This window comes from Osmerus mordax, chromosome 8, assembly GCF_038355195.1.
Source record: "Osmerus mordax isolate fOsmMor3 chromosome 8, fOsmMor3.pri, whole genome shotgun sequence".
In the NCBI taxonomy this organism is placed as follows: Eukaryota; Metazoa; Chordata; class Actinopteri; order Osmeriformes; family Osmeridae; genus Osmerus; species Osmerus mordax.
The window spans coordinates 17,777,538-17,798,908 of NC_090057.1; the positions used below are offsets into that span (position 1 = coordinate 17,777,538).

Consider the following 21,371-nt stretch of genomic DNA (forward strand, 5'->3'; position numbering starts at 1 on the left):
TTAAGTTAAACATTTCAGTTCTTGGTTTTTAGATACAGCACACATCTATAGAGAGCATCAGTGGTTTTAATGTTAATATTCTCCTCTATGACAAAGTTTGCAAGAGGAAGAGAGTAGCAGTGGCATCGTCTCATCGTGATTCAAAGAAAAACCGTCCACGTGATAGAGGCTGGCTTCCTTCTCTTTGCGCAGAGGCCAGAACATACTGTTCTCTCAATTAAGGGTTCAGCGTCTGTTACATAAGAGGCATGCACATGGGAGGCGTGTTGTAGTTAGCACATATTCACCCATCCTTGCATGACCAACCCTGTCGATTTCTAATTAATGCATTAACTAATGATGTGGTCCGGTGGTCCAATGAGATACTCAAATCATTGTGCCCATGTGACGAATACGATTCCATTGTACAGTTTGGGAACTTCCATTATTGTTATTGTTTACAGGATAACATATAGCATTAAAATCACAAGCTCTTCAATTACAAACAAACTGGAAAGGAGCCAAGGATAGTTTATAATAAAGGTGCTTTAATGTAGTGGAAGTAAAGATTTCGTTCAGACATATAAAAGACACAAGTACAACACTTAGAAATCTACTTCAATAAGGTCCATAATGGCTGTACAAACCAAATCAACAAAAGGAAAATAATAGACAAAACCTGATACTATAGCATGTGGGTCTCCCCTATTTGCAAATCATGTTTATTGACATACCTTTTTCAGTGGAAAGACTATAGGATTTTCTATATCCTTTTTAAATAGCTTTTTGTTTTTACATCTTGGTTCTGTCCTCTGAACAGTACAATAGAAAAAGTCCAACCCTAATAGTTGCACATAATGTGTGTACATTCAAGGGAAATAGGGACACATGGTCTTGTATTTAAACGTATGTCTCCTTGGCACAAGCATATTCTTCATAAAAAGGCTGGCTGCAGCGCCTGGTCAACGTGTCATGATGAGCATGGGATAAAGATTCAGACATGGCCCTCTGACGGAACGTGACACTCTGCCCAGGTCTAGTGGCGCTAACCTCAGGGTCCTGGGAGAAACAGTCTGTGTACTGGTTGACAGGACAGGTTGACAAGAAGTTCTCATTCATAGAGGCTGGGCGGGACCTTCTGAGCTCTCTGGAGGCATCCTGCACTGTCATGGAGCGGTAATGCGGAGGAGCGGGCTGAGCTGCACTCTGCACAGCCTGCTCGTAGGACGGAGGCCGGCTGGGGAGCCTGCTATCCGCCCGCTGGAAGACCTCGATGGCTGACAGCGGGCGTGGTCGGGGAGACATTTCTCCAGGCTCAGCCTCACTCTGGGAGTCTTCCTGGAGGGTCTCACAGGGAAAAGGCTTGTCTTTCAAGGGGTCTTTCAGGCTGGCCCTGGAGCGGGAGAAAGGCCCCAGGCTCTTGGTCCTCATTGGGACTTTACCGTCGGCCCTCCCGGACTGGGAGCGTCGCTTGACCTCTAGGGTCACCCCAGGGGACTCTAGCGTTTGGTGGCTGGATCTGGGAGAGGTATGACGCGTTGACTGGGCCCTGCGAGGACATGCCGGCGAGGTCCTCGGGGAGCTGGTGAAAACCGAGCCCTCCGACTGGTTGGACGCAGCGCTCTCCAGGGAGCAGGACGAAGAACACAAGGAGGCGTTACCAGGGTTACGGATGTCGAAGGGCGGCATTTCTGTGGATGAGCCACCACCAAGGTTCTGAATACCTGTTGCCCCACCCCGCCCAGACCTCAGGAAGGAGTCATTGGAGATCTGCTTCTTCAAGGGCTGCTCTTCGAAAGCCGTCCTCTCCACAGAGAAGTCATCATGGCTGCGGGCTAGGCCCTGCACGCACCTCACCTCAGCCGAGGGGAAGATGGTTGGCTCGGAGCAGCGACGGCTGAAGGGGAGCTTGGTGAAGGTGTGGAAAATAGTATCCAAGGAGCAGGAAGGGACAGCTGTGTGTTCTGTTCTACCAGAGAAGAGGAGAGAGGGGGATGAACCACTGCCCTCCCCCTGAGTGGAGCCCATGCTGTCCCCTCCGTCTGGGTCGGTGCTGTCGTAGGCCGAGTCATGCTGCTGGGAGAACAAGGAATCTGAAGACAGAGAAAGGGAGCGAAGAGGATTCGGTCAGTTTGATGGGGTCAGTCGTATACTTAGTCGTCTTTTCCGATGTGAGGGACCAATTGAGTTTAGATAAGTTCATTTTAGTGAACCCACAATTGTAAAAATGACTTGGCTTGTTTATTTACCTGAGTTTTCCTCATCTGGATCTCCCAGCAGACTCTGAATGTTTTCTCCAAATACTTCATAGCAGTGTTTGATGAGGAACTGGCTCAGCTCGGTCACCTGCATAATGAGGAACATGAGTTTAAACACAAAGTTAATTTCAAAGAGAGTGAAAAAGTTCTCGAAACGGAAGTGCTAAGTGTGAAAGTGTCACAGTTTTATATATTCGTGCCATGACAGTCCCCATTGCAGAGTGAAGTCTACAGATCTTGGGTAACTACTTGTGGCTTTCACTGCTCCGACCGCACAGGCAGCTTCACAGAGCCAGTGCGCTATCTTAGTCAGAACTGGATTCTTACCTTATCCACTTGCTCCTTCTGCTCGTCTAGTGTGCTGTCCTTGTGCAGCAGAGTGGGCGCGATGCACACAGCCAAGTTGTAGGCATCCATCTTGTTGGCATCAGAGTTCTCACTGATGTTGTGAAGCACGCAGAGTAAACACTGCAGCAAGAGGACGTTGGGCCCAGGCAGCTTGTCTGCCACCCTGGGGAGGGGGGAGGGGAAGGACACCAAGAGAGAACAGGAAGAAAATTAGTGATTGGTTTGCCGCCCTTTTCTTCCACACCACATTGCAGCTTCCCTTTTTCAGAAGGAAGGTGGCATAAAGAGAAGTGTCCTGTCTGAAATGCATAATTTAGGGCAGTGGCATTTCTTCCTGTTTTTGTTCTCTCTGTAAAACTCCATCCAAAAGCCCCTAAACTAATTATATACCACACCAGTTTTTTTTTTTTTACTCCTACACCTGTTTGTCTACAACCCTCTTGTATATGAAGTTATTTCTTACTCATCCATAGTTCGCAGGGTCACTCAAATATGGTATGAAAGTAATTAATAGTGCTCTTAGAGTAGATTTAATTATTTTATTAGCGGTTGTTAGCTTACCTCCTGAGCTCGGTGGATCTCTGCTGGATGTCCTCAGTCTCCAAGGCCTTCATCCAAACCTCGTACAGCTCAGACACCAGCAGGTTACCCGGAAGATCTTTCAGAAAACTCTGGAATGAACAAGTGGAGATGCAAGGAGGTGATGGCACATGAAAATGCAGTTGCTGAATCTACCGGGAGAGTGATAGTTTAAAGTACGATTAAGTAATTTCACAATGTAGATTTTAGAGTGGAGGCTGTAACACCAGAGAGAATGGCTCCCATATTATAAACTGGGAAATTAGCTTGGTTTGGGAGTTCAGGAAAACCGGTAAAAACAATTTTGGACTAGCAATTCAATGCATTGCAAGAGTAGTGTTCAGTTAGCTGAGATGGAGGAAAGGACTATATAAAATATGGAGTTGTTTACCTTGAGGAGTCCCACTAGGATGACCACGGGCAAGTTCTCCATGTCCACGTCCTCACCGCAGTTGAGCTGCTCCCGGTAGATCTTCAGGTTCTTGCTGTTCCCCGTCTTCCTGAACACTCCCTCAGTGGTGGGGCCCTTCTTCCAGAGAAGCACTAACATCTCCTGAAGAGAGGAACCAGAGGGGGTTAGACTGGATGTGTTGGCTGCCTGCCAGTATGTGTGCATCAGCATCAGGCTGTACTAGTGGTTAGATAGGAGGGGGTGCGTACTGTGATGGGTTTGGGGAGAGTTCCTTCTTTGGGGCAAGTCTTGGAGAGCGGTCGTCCAAACAGGTGGTTGTCCATCTCAGAACGGAAGGACGTGCTGGCGAGCTTGGAGCCCCTCAGCTTCCTCAGAATACTCCACCTGCTGCCGTTTTCTGCCATGAGAGGAATCAGTGATGAGCCACAGTGTCAGATAAAGGCAACACATGAAACGATACCATCATTGAAATGGAGAGAATAAGACATTTGCTAATACAAAACATTCTACTATTTTTCTCTCTCTTTTCTGAGACTGCAGACTGTTTCCTTTTTCCTTTATGTGTCACTACCGCACGTTGGCACACACACTGAGCCCTCGACCGACCTCGCGGTCGAGAGTCGTTGACTTTCAAACTCACCAATGGGCTGTGTCCCTCGGTCGTCCTCGTTACACTGCTTTTGGTAGATCTTTGCTTCGCCCTGGAAATGCCAAATAGAACAATTAGATGTTGTCATGAGCATGCAAGAGGAACATGCAAAAGGAGTGGGTAGGGTGTGGACGTGTAACACCACACACTCACACATCCCCAGGCCACCCGCCTACCTCCATGTGAGGGTAGCAGAGTGGATCAAACACCACACACAACCAGCCCCCACCCCCCCAAAGAACACCTGCTTCAAACCATCACACCCACAACAACACAGATAGGCTTCCTCCCTAAGTCTGATTTGGATGATCAGTGCTTATCTGCTTCTCTGTTCAACAGGCTGCAAAACTGGTCACATTCCAGCACTTTTTCAACAAAACAGACATACCTTTTCCCGTGTGGGAGACACAGGTGCTTTAGTTAAACAGATGCATTCATGACTAAACTGCTGACAAAAAGAAAAATGGAAGCACAGTAGAAGTTAATACTCACATCAAGTGGAAAGTTGATTAAAGGTTCCATGCCTCCTCCTGTTAGAGTTTTAGCCTGAAATGAGAGAGAGAAAAAGAGAGAGAGAGAGATGAGTGACTTTCACAGTCTTGTCCCACGTCTCTAGGTCAGTACCTTGACAAGCACCATGTCTGCTGCTTCACATGGCAGAATGAAGAGGAGACTTACTGCGACACTGCTACTCAACACCTTCATCAGGACACCTGGGGGTTGAGAAGTATAGCCTGCTCTTTCTTTAGCTTCCTTTGTCCTCCTGGAATGAGGAGACATTTTTTATCAGTGACTTCCGTTCAGTAGTGCATAGTTGAGATGGACTATAGAACGGAGGAGTGGCAAGAGTCTGGCTCTTTCTCCTCAAAAACAAGTACTATTCTATTACAGCTAGATAACACATTACTCAGAAGTTAATAAATCCTTACATTTTGTGCAGATTTTTTTTAAATGATAAACATTTTCAAATTTTCAAAACACTTTAAATTCAGATCACATTAACTACCACGTGACCACTTGCCAATACCTATAGGACAGCGTAGCCACTAGGAGGCCTTGGAGGGCTTAGGACCCTCATTTACATGTTTGTCTTCCCAAATTTCTGATTACTTACAATTTTGCCCCCCTCATTTTAAAATGACCCCCCAAAATTGCTATTCTGGCCACGTTACTGCTATAGGAACAACATTGTAGTTACATATGGATCTGCTATGTAGTTACACTTCATTACAGTTTAGCGGTACAAGTTATAACACAAGCGAAACTTGGTATGGGGGAGGTTTGGTTTTCCAGGGTTAAGCAAATGTTAACATTGTTCTTGTTTTGGTAACAAGACCATCAACTGCCCCTGTACAATATCCACTTACCCCTTAAACTCCCCCATACTGAGCCTTCTTACACTTTAGAAATAACCTATACCGCTAACAATACCATTTAATGACATAACAATTCTGAGGTATCTACACTGTTTTTACTCTAGGTATTTCTATGTAGTTACATGATAGTTAATAGTCATCTTAATATAAGTGTTGCTTAAACATCTTTTAACTGTACAGCAGGTATGAGTGAAAAAGTTCAGGTAATAAAGTTCACATTCAGACACGAAAACAATAACACTGTTACAGACATAATGTATGAATTTTTGAAAATATGACAGATATAGTGTGTTGTACATTTTATCAAATCATAAAGATTAAGTAACCATTAGCATTTGTACTGTATTATTGTATTATCAATGAATGATAGGGCTTACCTGTGAAGAGTATCAATCCAGCGTTCTTTCACCTCAAGCGAGCTATAGGCAAAATAACAACATGGCGCAAGTTACTAATCCACAGCAAGATGTACCAACTACTGTCTTCACAGACTGAAGAGACTCTACACGCCCTCCCTTTTAACAGCTCGGCTGGAAACTCAGAACTCAGTCATGGGGACAGGAAGCAGCGTCATGGTGGCCACCAACCAGACACCTTCCACTTCCTTTCAAACTGGAGCTACTGTGGTTGGTGGAGGAGTGGAAAGACAGTGATGAGTGCATGTGCTATACACTAACCCAAATTAAAGGGTAAACTGTGTGTGGCTGTGCTTGCCCGTGTTTGTGCGTGTCCATTAATTTAAAAACAGGAATTGTGTGCGTGTGTGTGTGTGTGAGACAGAGTTTTGATCAATCAGATACCACTGTGAGGGCTGATGTGCCCCAGACTGGAGGGTTCTGTTTTGACAGCACAGCTTGACAACACCGTGGGAGTGACATGACTCAATGACCCATTTTCAGTATTCATTATAATTAAGTCACTGATGTAAAATTATACACTGAGTTAGATTCTAAACAATAGAATCTATTTATTTTCTATCATGTTTTTCTTCCTCTCTCTCTCTTTATGTGAACATAAAAATGGATTCATTTAACATAGCAACAGACAATACAGGGGTTGGTTTGAACCTGGGATTTGCTGATCATAAGCAGTCAAAGTTTCTATCATTGAGCTATATCAACACCCTGTTGATGTTCATTGTTTTTAACTATCCTTTTTTAACTTCACTTTTACTTTCTTTATATAATTAATCCATGGTGTCAAATAATCATAATTTGAGCATATTTTGTTCATATTAGAAAACTGTCTAGTTTATCCTTCTACCATAAGACCAAAATGAATACTTGTTAGTCCGAAGTACACTGCAGTAAAACCCCTGTTGCAAGTCGAGCATATGATGAGTCTAATGGTCAGTTTTCTACTTCCTGTTTCTCCAGCCATAATCTTGTGATGTTGAAGGCTTAACTGGCTCTCACTTCCCCATTTCATCCAAGAACTCACATTCTCACAAAAGTAGCAATTTTTGTGATCCAGCTGGATTTTGTGTTTTGTTAATTAATCTACAAGGGATAGCAATTTGGTGAACATTCTTCATTAAGAGATACCAGTAATCAATGTTTTACCCACAAGAAAATAACTGTAGTGGAGCAACCATAGAGCTCTGGATTTTCATCAAATTGATTATTTTCTAATCATAAGTTTACTAAACAAGCAAAACATGATAAAAAGAATGTTGTTTGTATGCGTGTATGTGTTGGCTGTTACTCACCGAAAGGATAGGACACAGAAAGATAGAGGCCATGCCAAGACCAGGGAAGTCTTGAGGTCTATCTCGCCTTCTCCATCTTCCTCCTCTAGCTCGTCCTCAAATCCATAAAGCCACACATCCTCAAGACTCACCCTACGCTTCACACGGTAGCTAGAGCTCGGCCTATTGACAGACAGACAGACAGACAGACAGGAGACAGACAGGAGACAGACAGACAGACAAACAGACAGACATGAGACAGTAGACAGGAGCCAGACAGACAGATAGATATTAGCATATTATTTTATTGCATTTAATGGATTCAGTGATTGACTGCTTTAAGGAAGTGCTCATGTCAGTACTGTCTTTTGACATGAGGTAGAGTGTTGTGTTCCATGACTAGTTTCCTGTTAACCACTTTTAATTTCATACTGTACCATAGACTTTCACCCTGTCATATATGCGTAGATTGCAACCACCCCCACAACACACGTACAGTACAGGCCAGAAATTAGAGTCTCAACCTACAATCATCATCACACATCATCACAAACAGAAAATGGCATGGTAAAATGCATGGTTACAAACCTGAAACTAGTGTTAGAAGTCACAGAACTATCCATATTCTTCCAACAGATTTATCTACCCCTGTTTTATCTGTTAATACCCCACAGATGAAACTGGCCCTTCTAAATGTTAGATCACTAAATAACAAAACATTCCTAGTTAATGATCTGGTCAAAGAAAACAACTTAGACTGCATCTGTCTAACAGAAACCTGGCTAAACAATGACACGGCAACAGCAACTTTGATAGAAGCGTGTCCGCCTGATTACAGCTTTCACCAAGTTTCAAGGACATCAAAAAAAGGTGGAGGAGTCGCAGCTATTTTCTCCTCTAAACTGTTGTTCAAAATCACTGAGCTAGGTGAATTCACATCATATGAATATCTTGCTATAGAGCTCAAAACCGAATCAATACTTTTTGTTATTATATATCGGCCACCCAAGCACTCGCCAATATTCATACAAGAATTCTCTGAACTATTATCACTATGTGTCACTAGATATGACAAAGTAGTTTTAAACGGAGACTTAAATATCCAAGTAAATAAAAAAGCAGACCCAAGAACTATTGAACTCTTAAATCTCCTTGACAGTTTCAATCTAACTCAACACATAACAGACCCAACACACCGGCACGGAAACACACTAGATCTAGTGATAACAACTGGACTAAATATCAATAATATTTAAATAACTGATCTACCCCTCTCAGACCATCATTATATACTTTTTAATGTGGAAATTATCCTAACAAAAAACAAAAAAGAATTCTTAGTCCATAGAAGATATTTAGACGATACAGCTATGATGACATTTTCTGAACAATTTGCTCTATATGAGCCGACTAACCATGATTGCTCTCTGAATGAAATGGTAGAGAACCTCAATGATGCACTATTATCTATGTTAGACTCTGTTGCACCACTGAAAACCAAAAAGAAGTGCACAAGCAGAACCTCCCCATGGCTGAGAAATAAAAATGTTAGTGAAACGTAAAGAAAATGCCGTGCAGCAGAGAGAAAATGGAGGAAAACAAAGATCACTATCCACTACAATATCTACAAAGATACACTAACCACCTATAACAAAACCATCCGTCTAGCAAGGAGAGAATATTTCTCCAACATTATTACAGAAAATGCCAGAAATTCCAGAGTTCTTTTCTCCACCATTGACCAGCTGCTAAACACTGTCCCTGCCCCACCTCCATCCTCAGCAGTTAAATGTGAAGAGCTTGCTTTGTTCTTCAAGAACAAAATAACTTTGATCAGAGCGAGTATTATTAATAGTGGGGTCGAAACTGACATCAGTAGATTCTGCAACATAACCATGAGCACATTTACCTATATCACACTTAGTGAACTTTCCAAAATTGTCAGCGAATCTAACTCCACAACCTCAGATATTGATCCTATACCCACAACATTCTTTAAGCGAGTGTTTGATAGTGTCTCAGGTCCGGTGCTAGAGATTATAAACACATCCCTTAGAACTGGCGTCTTCCCAGATGCCTTCAAAACAGCTGTTGTAAAGCCCCTATTAAAGAAACCCAAATTGGATAACAGTCTACTTGCAAATTACAGACCAATATCAAACCTTCCATTTATTAGTAAAGTACTGGAAAAGATAGTTTTAGTCCAATTAAATTCTTTTCTTGAAGAAAATAACATCCTGGAAGTCTCGCAGTCAGGTTTCAGGAAATATCACAGTACTGAAACTGCTCTCACCAAAATAATTAGCGGCCTCAGACTAAACTCTGATGCAAATAAAGTCTCTATCCTTATCCTGTTAGATCTCAGTGCAGCATTTGATACAATTGATCACGACATCCTAATCAATAGACTGGAAAAGCTTATTGGGTTCACGGATAGTGTATTGAACTGGCTGAAATCATATATCACAGGAAGGAAGTTTTATGTTAGTTTAGGTGACCATAGGTCCAAGAAACATGAGAACTGCTACGGGGTTGTTCAAGGAAGCTGCTTAGGTCCATTACTTTTTTCTCTTTATATGTTACCACTCGGCGACATAATCAGAGAACATAACATAGATTTCCATAGCTATGCGGATGACACACAACTATATATATCCACTGAACCCAACGATGCAACGGCCATCAATTCCATTACCAACTGCCTGTTGGCAATAAACAAATGGATGAATGATAACTTTCTTAAATTAAATGAAGACAAAACCGAAGTCCTACTATGTGGCCCCAAATCCAAAAGAGAGATGCTTATTAAGAATCTTGGAGGCTTAACCCCCTGTCTTAAACCAGAGGTGACGAGTCTCGGTGTAATCCTGGACTCAGATTTGAATTTCAACTCTCACATTAATAAAGTGACCAAAACAGCTTTCTTTCACCTGAGGAATATAGCAAAGGTACGACCATTCATAAACCAAAATGATGCAGGGAAGTTAATTCATGCTTTTATATCCAGCCGGCTGGACTACTGTAACGCACTTTTCACTGGTCTTCCCAAGAAAACCACTGAAAGACTACAGCTCATTCAAAATTCTGCAGCTAGATTATTAACCAAAACTAAAAGGAGAGAACACATTAGTCCTGTCCTAGCTACTTTACACTGGCTCCCTGTTACCTTCAGAATTGACTTTAAGGTCCTTTTCCTCACATACAAAGCTCTACACGGACAAGGACCTAGCTACATTGCTAACTCCTTTATAAACTACACACCAGCTAGAACACTGCGATCATCAAATGCAGGCCTATTAGAGGTCACCAGAAGCAGTCATAAGAAGATTGGTGATTCGGCCTTTGTCAATTAAGCCCCAAAACTATGGAACAAATTACCCATAAATATTAGGGAATTTGAATTGTTTATCACTTGTATTATTGTTTTTATTGATTTTATGTAAAGCACCTTGAGCTACAATTCTTGTATGAAATGTGCTATATAAATAAAGTCTTACTTACTTACAAATATTATTATTTTTTTAACAAATGTGCTACCATGCATTAAAATGTGGTGTATATGATGTCTGAAAGTTATGAAGTTTAATGAACACAGATCACATATCCAGTTATCAGCTATTTAGAGCATACCTGTCTCTGAACCCCGACCTTACTCTCTATGTCATCCATTGCTTGACATTGTGATGACATTTTAAGAAAGGTAATTTCATGAGGTCAGCCATGTAATGGCTCAGCTTTTAGCAGCTCCATTTCCTCATCTCCCACACCTCTTCACCAAAAAAATCATTTACAACGGACTGTTTCCTGGAATCGTTGAAAGTAGGAAAAACGATTGAATTTGAGGGTTTAGGTTGGTTGAGGGGCAGTTCTATGGGCGTATGTGAAGCCCTCTGTGACATGCTTGCGTGTAAAAAGGGCTATACAAATACATTTGATTTGACTTGATTTGGTTGAATGTCATTTTAGGAGGGGTGATGACGTAGGGCTGAATTTTAGGGGAAGGGTGATGAATGGGGGATGATGAAGGGGAGGGGGTGAAAGGGGAGGAGGGTAGAATAAGACTGCTCAGAGTGGTTATAAACTTGATATATAAACTTCAAATGATTATATTTACTCTACCCCCTCAAATTCTCAACTGGAATTGTGGGCAACTGTAAGGGGAAATAAGTAAGAAGAAAACACTTACTCTTTTGCGATTGAACTCCCACTCAAGGCTAGTTAAAGCTTCCACTGTTTATGCTTTTTAACCTCTACAGTACATTCATCCTGTGTTATCTAAATCAGCTGACAACTATTGTGCATCTGTAAAGGTTTCAAATCCTTCACAACTTCCTGAGAAAAACAAAGCCAGTGACAAAGCGAAAGTGGTCAGTTTTGGCAAATCCTCAGAGGAAAGCACCCAGGTTTCTGCCTGTGTGTCGACTTTATTTACAAAGAGAAGTCGGTTGAACCCATCCACCCAGGAATTCCCCTTACTGTAAATAAATAAATGCCCTCCTGTAATTAGCCACACTGATATTTTCAGTCAAGTACAGTCTTGTGTGTGTGCACAGCAAGTGTGTGTTTATGTGTGAGCAAGTGTCAAAACTGAGCAGTCCAGACTCCAAGTCTAATCAGAGAGGGAAGTCTGTCTCCAAACACTGTTCCATCCAACATAGAATTTGCACATGACAACTTAATTACTAACTAATGTGTACTATCGTCCTATCCTGCTATACTGCCATCATAAAGGGCAGAACCTTGCTCTTGGAATGGACTGTGAGTGAAACAATACATAGACATGATGAACAGTTTGTTTTAGCTTCTAGGTTTGTTTATAGGCTAGATAAACTCATACACTATTTGTTTCTGTGTGTGTGCATATATTACCATCTGTGTGTGTGTGGGTGTGTGTTATCGTGTGTGTGTTATCATCTGTGTGTGTGCATGTGTTTTCATCTATGTGGGGGTGTGTTATCATATTTATGCGTGTGTCTGTGTGTGTGTGCATGTGTTACAATCTGTGCACAGCTCTTACTTGAGCTTGGTGATGAAAATCACATCGCAGAATAAGAAGATGTGCCTCTCTCTGGTCTTGTTGCCCTCAGTGACTTGGATCCACTCGTCCAGCAGAAGCTCTCCATTCTCGCTGCTCAGGCCCAGCACAAAGGGACACTGCTCCACGGCCACCCAGCACGAGGCCTCCTCCCTGGGGGACAGAGTGCTCAGTGATTGGATGACATTCCTTTACTCTGACAGACACCATCAAGTTCAACCAGTGTGAACACAATCTCGGTGCTCAGTTCTCCCTCTTTTTTTATCTAGGAATGTCTGGAGGGAGTCAACTGATGGAAGTGTTGAAGGGTTTACATGAAGATCCCTATATATTGATACAATATCCTATATTGGACCTAGATTTCAATCAGATGAAATAAGAGCTAATGAGACAAATTTGCAGGTAGCCGAAAAAATCTAAACTGCACAAATAGTTGTCAGTGTAAGTTTGCTTTAAAGGGGCGATTGATTGCAAAACCGATTTTACCTTGTCATTGTTGAAAAATGACAGTTTGGTGTGTAAAATAGACATACAGTGAACCTCAAAGTCCATTGAAACTTCTTTCCTATCAAAATTTCACTTCTCACTACTATTTTGAAACTGCAACTTGCAAACGCTAGCTTTTGAAACGTCACAAGTTTGCAGCATCAACTTTGTCACGCCCCAAAATTTACATTTACCCGCCCTCTGGTTTTCCGGTCCAGGAACATAAACGGAGATCGCTTACGGTGCGTGTACACTACAGCGGAGCGGAGCGTCGGCTTCCAATTCATTGTCAATGAAATCGGGCGTTGATGCTTGCGTATGGCATTGTGGGAAGGCGAGCGGAGCAGAGCGTTGCAAGTTGGATTTTCTCAACTTTATGTAAATGAGGGGCGTGAAAATGCTAGCGTTGGCCAATCGGATTGGTTTCTTGTTTCTTGTAACGTAGCAACTGTTGCTCATGGTAAACATGTCTAGGTTTTACTATTTCAATATGATATATTACTTATATTTCACTTATCATATGTGTTTGCACACCCAGTTCTGTTCAGAACAAAGTTACGTAATGTGACAAGTCTGAATTTAAAGATTACATTAAACTAATAATGCATGGTGCAGGGTTGCCGATGTTGTCAGTGTCCCTAGTATGTTTTTATTAATGTTTTATTAATTAATTATTTATGTTTTTTTTTATTCAGTCTCGTCACATTACGTGACTGTTCTGTGCCACTGCTAGCTTGCTTGCCCAGCCTACAAACGACTGGTTGAGTGACTGGTGGCGTAACATGTATTCTACTGTAATCTTGCACTAGTAAAAATTCAGTATTAATGTTGTGTAAAAGTGGTATTTTGATCGATTGTGTGAGTACATGAATCCAAGTCTGCACGCTTGGCCATGACTACAACAGTGACCTTAGAGGACAACAACTCTGTATTACAGTTTTTCCCCATTGCTTTGGCTCATTTCACGAAACAGAAATGACATTCTCAAAACAACACGTGCAAACCTCCAAACCACTGGGAACTTGTTCACAAACGATTGGAATTTTTCATTCCTTCAATCAAATTGCAATTGTATTAGCACATCCTCGTAAATGACAAGTGCAATTGCTACAGTTTGCACAAATTTCAAATGATTTAGCACATCTATGAAATGGTTAAGTACAATTGCCTTCAGTTAGGCCAATTACCAATTGAATATATCTTGCTGGTCTAAACTGACTGTTGCTTCTCAGTCAATCGGTTATTCGCTGCAAAACACAGCTCATAGCGTTAAGAGCTTCTTAACGAATCTGGGAAACCCGGCCATTGTCAGGTGCAACTAGAACTTTACTAAACAAGGGGACACATCCGATCACCAATCACACAGTAAGTTTAGTTAGCTGACAGGAGCTATCCAGGAGTATAAATGCTTCTGATCAAGCGCTGTTTGCTTACTTTACTTTATTTATAATTAAACTTAGTATTTTCGTTAGTGAAGAGGCAGACTAAAACCCTTTCTTCAACACATTTTTAATTCAATTAAACTATTAGGTCCGGATTTGAGCGTTGGCGAAACTGAAGGTGTCAGAATAATTACAAAACACGCGTCAAAGTTGTCGTGTGTGAGTCTGGCCAATCATGAAATAGCTGTGTCGTCATTAGAACCCGTGCAGTTGCTCTTGAGAAAATGCGCTCGGCTACACAGCCGGCAGTTCTCGAATCGATCTCACGGTACTTTGATGGCCAAGTCACAGTGACTTAGCCTCGGCGCCGTCTCAAGTCGGACAAAAAGTCTAACCAGAATTCACTGTTTCAAGTCAGCCGCCCGCAGCCGGCTGCAGGGCTGCATGAAGTCAGTTCATGTCGAACGCACCTAATGTTAGCTAGACTCTAGCTCATCTGCTTTTTATTAACGCTGATTTGCAAGGAATGCAAGAACAGCTAGATAGCGAAAAAAGTAGGCATGTAAACTAGTTTAGCTTGCTAATGCAAGAGCATAGGTAATGTGTGATGATTTAGTTTATTGGCAATGGGGCTAACGCGTTATTTCATGTTCCTGACTGAGTTTCATTCGAATAAATAACCCGTACATGTAAATCTACAATTCACGATGCATGTTTGTCCAGATCTTTGGCAGGTTATTTTTTATCTAGCTAACTGAAGCTGAGTTGAATCACGATATAGTTACTAAGCTGTAACGTTCTACCCACCTAAGTCGATACAGTTTGCTTCGACAACAGAAGTGGAAACAACTAACGTAATCATTTCAAATGATATCTAGTCAATCTGTTGAAAACAGTGTTGTGTAGACACAATAGATTTATTTGTACGTTTTTATTTCAAGTCTCCACCTTCGTTGTTTCAGTGAGTTTTGGCCGTGTTGCGTCTTTGCTCCACAGCTTCACTCGTTGTTAACCAACCAATCAGCGCGCAGCTCATCTCATGAGCATACCATAAAAGGAGAAAACCTCGCGTTTTTTCCCGGGACAAATTGAATGGAAGCATCAGGGGGCATAGAACTAGCCTGGCTCTGCCCTCCTACGTACTTTCGCTCAATTTAGATTTTGCTTCTGTACTAGGTCTGGCCATTCGGTACGTAAGTCAGATTTTTCTGGTTGATTTTCAACCGGCCAATCAGCGAATGGCTGAGAACGATGACGTTAATGTCGTGCGCTAGTTTGTGTTGTAGTTCCGTAATGGCGGCGGAGAAAGATGCGAGCGAAGCCATTCGGTCCGTTGTGGCAACGCTGCCGAATATCCAACAGCTAAAGCCGGAGCAAGAACAAGTTTTGCTGAGTTTTGTTGGTGGCCATGATGTTGTGGCCCTCCTCCCCACGGGGTTCGGGAAAAGTTTGATTTTCCAGCTACGGCAGCTAGCTCTGTTACAGTAGTGGTGAAGGAATTGGCGAACGCTAGCGATTGGTTATGGCAGATCAGAGTGGCTCTGGGCAGATCCAATAGTTTTAAACTTCAACAGAGTACCCGCCTACAAGGAAGTCAATGCTTGTCAATGGAGCGAGGCCAGACTCTGTACAAATGAAATGTACGAGAGTCTGGTTAGGACCAGGCTAGCATAGAACAGCACCCGGGCCATTTTCAGCGAAACCAATGTTACATACCCTATTCGGAGACCTTAAGGAACAGTGTGAAATACCCCCCAAAAAACAGTCAATCACCCCTTTAATGCGTCAGTCTGTGCTAGTTCCCGCTTCCAGGGGGGTGTTCCATCAACGCCGATTAAGGAAAAGCTAGACTTATCTCGCCAAGTCTCACTTACTTTAGCGAGAGTTCCGTTCCATTAAGGTGGCTTATTTTAGTTCTAGCTACGTAACCAAGGTAACTTATACTTCGGAACTAGCCTGATCCGTGTCAGGCTAAAAGTCAAGCTAAACTAAAATGTGTTGCAAATAATTTCAAACAGAAGGAAACAGAATCTCAAAAGACAGTTCCGTCGAGTAAATTCCTGCGCGCAAACCACTTTAGTCCGTGTTCGGAAACGTAAATTCAGACTTTTTGAAGTGCAGACATTAATGATTTAGCTACATGTTTACTTAATCTCCAAAAAATATATTAATTTAAATAAACAAGTTAAGAAATAATGTCACTTTTGTTTTCAAAAGCCATTGGTTAATTGACATAAAATAAGGACTTAGAAACTAAGCAGAGCGTCTAGACAAGTTACAATCAATTATGGCGTATCCGTTCTTTGACAACCTTGTGATGGATGAAGGTGCTCAGATTATACAAAGAGCGTTTATCCCACCAGCCCCAAGGGTCTTCAGAGACAGAAGTAATGGTTCCCTGACCAGTATCTGTGGAAGAAGTATAGGTTCAGCAGGCCCAGCATAGTTTATCTAGATAAATGTAATTGTCATTCTTAAAAAAAAAAAAAAACATAAATATATATATATATATATGAAATAACACTTTAGCAACTCTTAAGGATGGCAATGAACACATAATAGCAGCCTACCATCCTTTGTAAAAAGTAATAGAAAGGAGAGTAGACTATAATAGTAGAAAGGAGGGTAGTAGACTGCAGTCTATGTAGGTAGGCCTAGACTATGTAGTCTGCTGGAATCACACACAAGGAAGCAAACCCACTGTAGCCAAGCCTTGACACTGTTCAGTCTGTCTGCATCTGTCTGTGTCTTTGCATGTGGGACATTCTTGAACGGGCAACTATGCCAGGAAATATGAAGGGTATACCTTGCTCCAAAGCAGTACCTGAATATTATCATCAGTTTTTCAGGTAATCTTGAAACACAAAGAATCAAGGAGGACTTTTTATTCAATTGTATAAAGTATTTTCATTGTTTAAAGTAGCCTATATGTTGACAAGCCTGTATATTACCTCTCCTCTGGCTTCCCCAATATTATAGGTGCAATATACTGTCCCCATGGGTGTATCCAGGCCCATTGGAAGACTCAGGGGGTGACTGCCTGGTGCCCCCATGGTTGAAAGCGTTTCTAAAATGCCCAGAGTGGCAAAAATTAGACCAAGTGCCCTACTGTCTGCCATTCACATTGTGAAATATGCTTGAGTGCACAGGATGCCCCATGCAATAAATGACAGTGTGCCCTCTATAAATGTAAAAAGAGTTCCTTTATAGTATAGAAAATGTGATGCAGTACCCTATAAGGTGCCCTTACAATGGCCTAAATTGGACTGTTCCCATGCCCTTACTTCCAATGGAAAAAGGTGCTGTTATGAAGTGCCCTTTATGCTGCCCCTACATGACAGTGTCCCAAATGTTGCCCTTTCCAAAGAAGACAATTAGATTCTGTGCCCAACAGTCTCCCCTAATGTTCCCAGTAGGGCATGCTTTCCCAAAGTGAGGCTGTGACAACACTTGGCACAGCCACAGTCTGTCACTGTCCAAGCCCCCTCTGGATCTGTGGAGGCAGACTATGTTAATTGAAAATACTCGTAATATAATAATGATAAGTCATGCTGAGCAATTTTAAATGACTGTTCTGCCAAACAAAGTGTGCAGTTTGGGTCACCTTCTGATCTAAAAAGTCAGTGCTGGATCTGTGCAATACTAGTCATTTCAGTGAATCCCCATTTAAGTCATGGTTATCTTTCCCTTTTATCTTAAAGCTCAGCATTTAGCCTATCAGTTAATAAATGTGTGTGGCAAAGTTATTTTGAAGTAATTTTTGATTTTGTTCAAGATGTGAAGACAAAAACATTATTAGCCCACATCAAGTGCAATTAACCATGGCCTTCTTCAGTGTTTTGAATTGTATCCTACAATTTTCAATTTCGTTTCGTTTACGTTCTTTTTTGGGCTATTATTCTCAATCTCCTGTTGAGAATATCGACCATAGGCTAGCCTGCCAGAACGGTTTCAGACAGCTCATCAAATTACGCTAATTATCAGTAGGCCTAAATGCATATATATATATGTTAAGTAGATTTGGTGGGTCTACAATTTACGCATTTTAACGGTCGTAATGGTTTGACAAGTTGTCTCCCTTGCCATGTTAATTGCGGCAACATTGCTCTTTTAGGGAACAAAAAAAATCAAAAAATCAATTTACGCTGCTGAAACAACACACCTCCGCTGCTTTACGCTATACTTTTTGCGACATAACTCCTCTTTTCGACGATCGCCTGATCTGGGCTGCACAGTCTAAGCTTATTGAGGTCTAGCTTGAATTAGCGTTGCCTGTTAGTGGAACGGGACGTTAGTGGAACGGCTTGAGGCTTAAGTCTAAATTGACGTTTACCCAAGTGAGACTTATTCGTGTTAGCGAATGTTTTTTCGCCACCATTTGCCACCATGTTTCGCACTGGATCATTTTTGCCAAGTTATGGATCTTGTGAGAAATAACTATCAAAGCATTAAGCTGAGCTCCACTAAGCGCTTGAGCCACTGATCTCAAGCGACACTGTGTGGAGTTAAAACGCTGTATAGCCTGCTCTGATGAGTGGTTCGTGAAAATTAAATACCGGTAGTCTTGCAAAGTGCACAGCTTTCTGACAAACTCATTAAAGACAAGGGGACTCCGCGAAAGATTGCGTAAACAGGCCAGCAGTGAATTTTGTTAAATTAATTCATGCGTTTACAAAAACTCACACTGTGTAAATGTGCACGTAGTGGCGATTTTAGACCCATTTTAGACCCTTTTTATGGGTGCTCAAGCACCCATAAATTTCACCTCAGCACCCCTAAAAATAATAATAAAAAAAAAATATTGTTTTGTTATCATTTGGTGCTGGTAGTTCATGAAGAAATGGACATCCTTAGTTTTTTCATTCATTCAATATTTTGCATAATAATACATAAATGTATTAATTGTTATCCAGTGAAATTAGGGATTTATATTAGCAAGGGGGTTTAGCACTTTTGCAAGGCACTGTATTCATGTCACATTCTCATTGGTCAGTCTACAATCTACCCAGACGCTCCCATGTTACCCCGCTCCTCATCTCTCTCCACTGGCTACCTATCATGGCCCGTATCAGATTCAAGACCCTGGTATTGACCTTCCGAGCAGTGAACGGGACTGCACCCGTCTACATCAAGTCTCTCCTGCAGCCTTACACCCCCACCCGCCACCTACGGTCTTCTTCAGACAACCGCCTGGTGGTCCCACCGCTCAAGACCGCCCGGTCCCAACACAAGCTTTTCTCCTGTCTGGCCCCCCAGTGGTGGAATCAACTCCCCACCTCCATCAGAGACACTGACTGTCTCTCCACCTTAAAGAAAAGGCTCAAGACGCACTTGTTCCGGGAGTACAACAGTACTTAGGAACGGTTCGCTTGACCCGATGTTAGTTTCCTCAAGGATCACAATGACTCTTGCTTAGAGACTTGTTGCTCTTGTGGTTAGTGGTAACTGATTTAAATTTTTGTTCTCGCTGTGTTATATTGTTTTATTACTGTTGCTTGCTTTTTTCCACAGGTACACTTGCACTTATAGCTGTTCATGTTGTTTAATTGTAACTTGTTTAACTACATGCTCTTATGGTTCTTCCCTTTGGCACTTACTTTGGTTGTTCACAATGTGTGCGTCATGTTTTGGCTACTCGCAATGTTTTTTGGCTATCTTGTTGTTATGATCAGTGACCTATGCACTTTGTAAAGCTCTCTCTTGGAAGTTGCTTTGGATAAAAGCGTCTGCTAAATGAATAAATGTAAATGTGAATGTAAATGTCATTGGGGGCTGAGCACCCCTAAAGGTGTGATCCTAGAATCACCCCTGGTGCACAGCCTCCTCAATCAGTTTCTTGACGCATATAGCGAGCCGCAAACGGGCATAGGGCCTACAACAGGAACAATGTTCTTACAAATTTAGCCTCCTCTGTCGGTCGTCGGTGTCAAATGCACTGCATAGCACAAAGGAAAAAATACAAATGTTATTGTAAAAATGGCAAACGCTTAGGTAGAATTGTACATGCAGCGCTGTATGGTGAATTAGGCCAACAATTATGACAACTGCCTCAACCATTTTGCATGTAATGACTTATGCAAATAACTAAATGTCTAGATGTTTGTGGGGGAACACTATTTAAAAGAGAACCAATAAAATACATTTTGATCAACATTACAAGCAACTGATAATGTAGGAAACAGCAGACTATTCATTGGCAATGAATATACCAGAGCATTGACAGTTTGTTCAAAATAATGAGAAATTGCTTTTATGATTGGCCTACATGATGTGGAGGTTGAAGAAGAAGTACTTTTGAGAAATGTAGTTACCAAAGCTACGAAGAAAAACTGTCAACAACAGCTGCATCACGGACATTGCACCATTTATCTATAATTCCAGAAATCTGTGTGTGTCACCAACATCTTACTCACCCATGGGCGGAAATCCCGGGGGGGACAGGGGGGACACACACACTAAGCTAGCTGCATTTGCATAGCTAGCAAACAAACCGATAGAGAAAACATTAGCTAGCACTATTCCATTTGGCGTCGTCAAAAGATGGAAACTTTGCTATCGTCAATTTAATCCAAGATCAGCAAGGAAATTGTAATTCTTCTAAATCCATTTGCCATGCTTAGCGATACTGAACAGAACTATACAATATTCTACCATTGTCATAATTATCTTAAATGGTCTCGTTGCAAAAGCTAAATCGTCTCTAGGGACTTTGAAGCATCTGTGTGCCGATCTGGAGTAAACTGGCTATAACAAAGATGATGGCAAATACCACACAAACGGAATTGGGGCTCGCTAGCTGCATATTCAGCTATTCTGGGAAGCCAGCCAAATATAAAACCAAAACATGAATTATATTAAAATGACAAAAGGTTGCAGTTTGCGTTGTGTAAAGGGTGAACTCATACAGCTGTCAATCCAGCTGTCAATGCAATCCGTTTCACCTTTCCTAACTGACTGTCTAGCTACCTGGTAGATCGAAGCCTATTCTAGAAGAATGGTAATAAATGATAAAAGCCCATCTCCTACTGTAAATAACCTGTACATTGTGTGTGCGGCCAGCATGGTAGAAAAATTGCAGAAAAAAGAAAGACGGACATCAGAGCATTTCAGGACACCAAAACGCAAAGAAAGAACCCTAGTGGCCTAATTTCAAAGACTAGTTGATAAAATGTTCATAAAA

The 21,371-nt window shown here is 41.8% G+C and overlaps 1 protein-coding gene across 1 annotated transcript; it reads right to left on the reverse strand.

The window, feature by feature from the left end:
* Window positions 1-507: 507 nt before the first annotated feature.
* On the reverse strand, window positions 508-6,102 carry tagapb (T cell activation RhoGTPase activating protein b). Its single transcript, XM_067242437.1, has 10 exons — window positions 5,979-6,102; window positions 4,904-4,988; window positions 4,718-4,771; window positions 4,217-4,277; window positions 3,825-3,973; window positions 3,556-3,717; window positions 3,147-3,256; window positions 2,565-2,748; window positions 2,229-2,325; window positions 508-2,072 (listed from the first exon to the last, which is right to left on the reverse strand). The coding sequence occupies exons 2-10, from the start codon at window positions 4,928-4,930 to the stop codon at window positions 880-882; spliced, it is 2,037 nt and encodes a 678-aa protein (XP_067098538.1). The 5' UTR covers window positions 4,931-4,988; window positions 5,979-6,102; the 3' UTR covers window positions 508-879.
* Window positions 6,103-21,371: the final 15,269 nt, after the last annotated feature.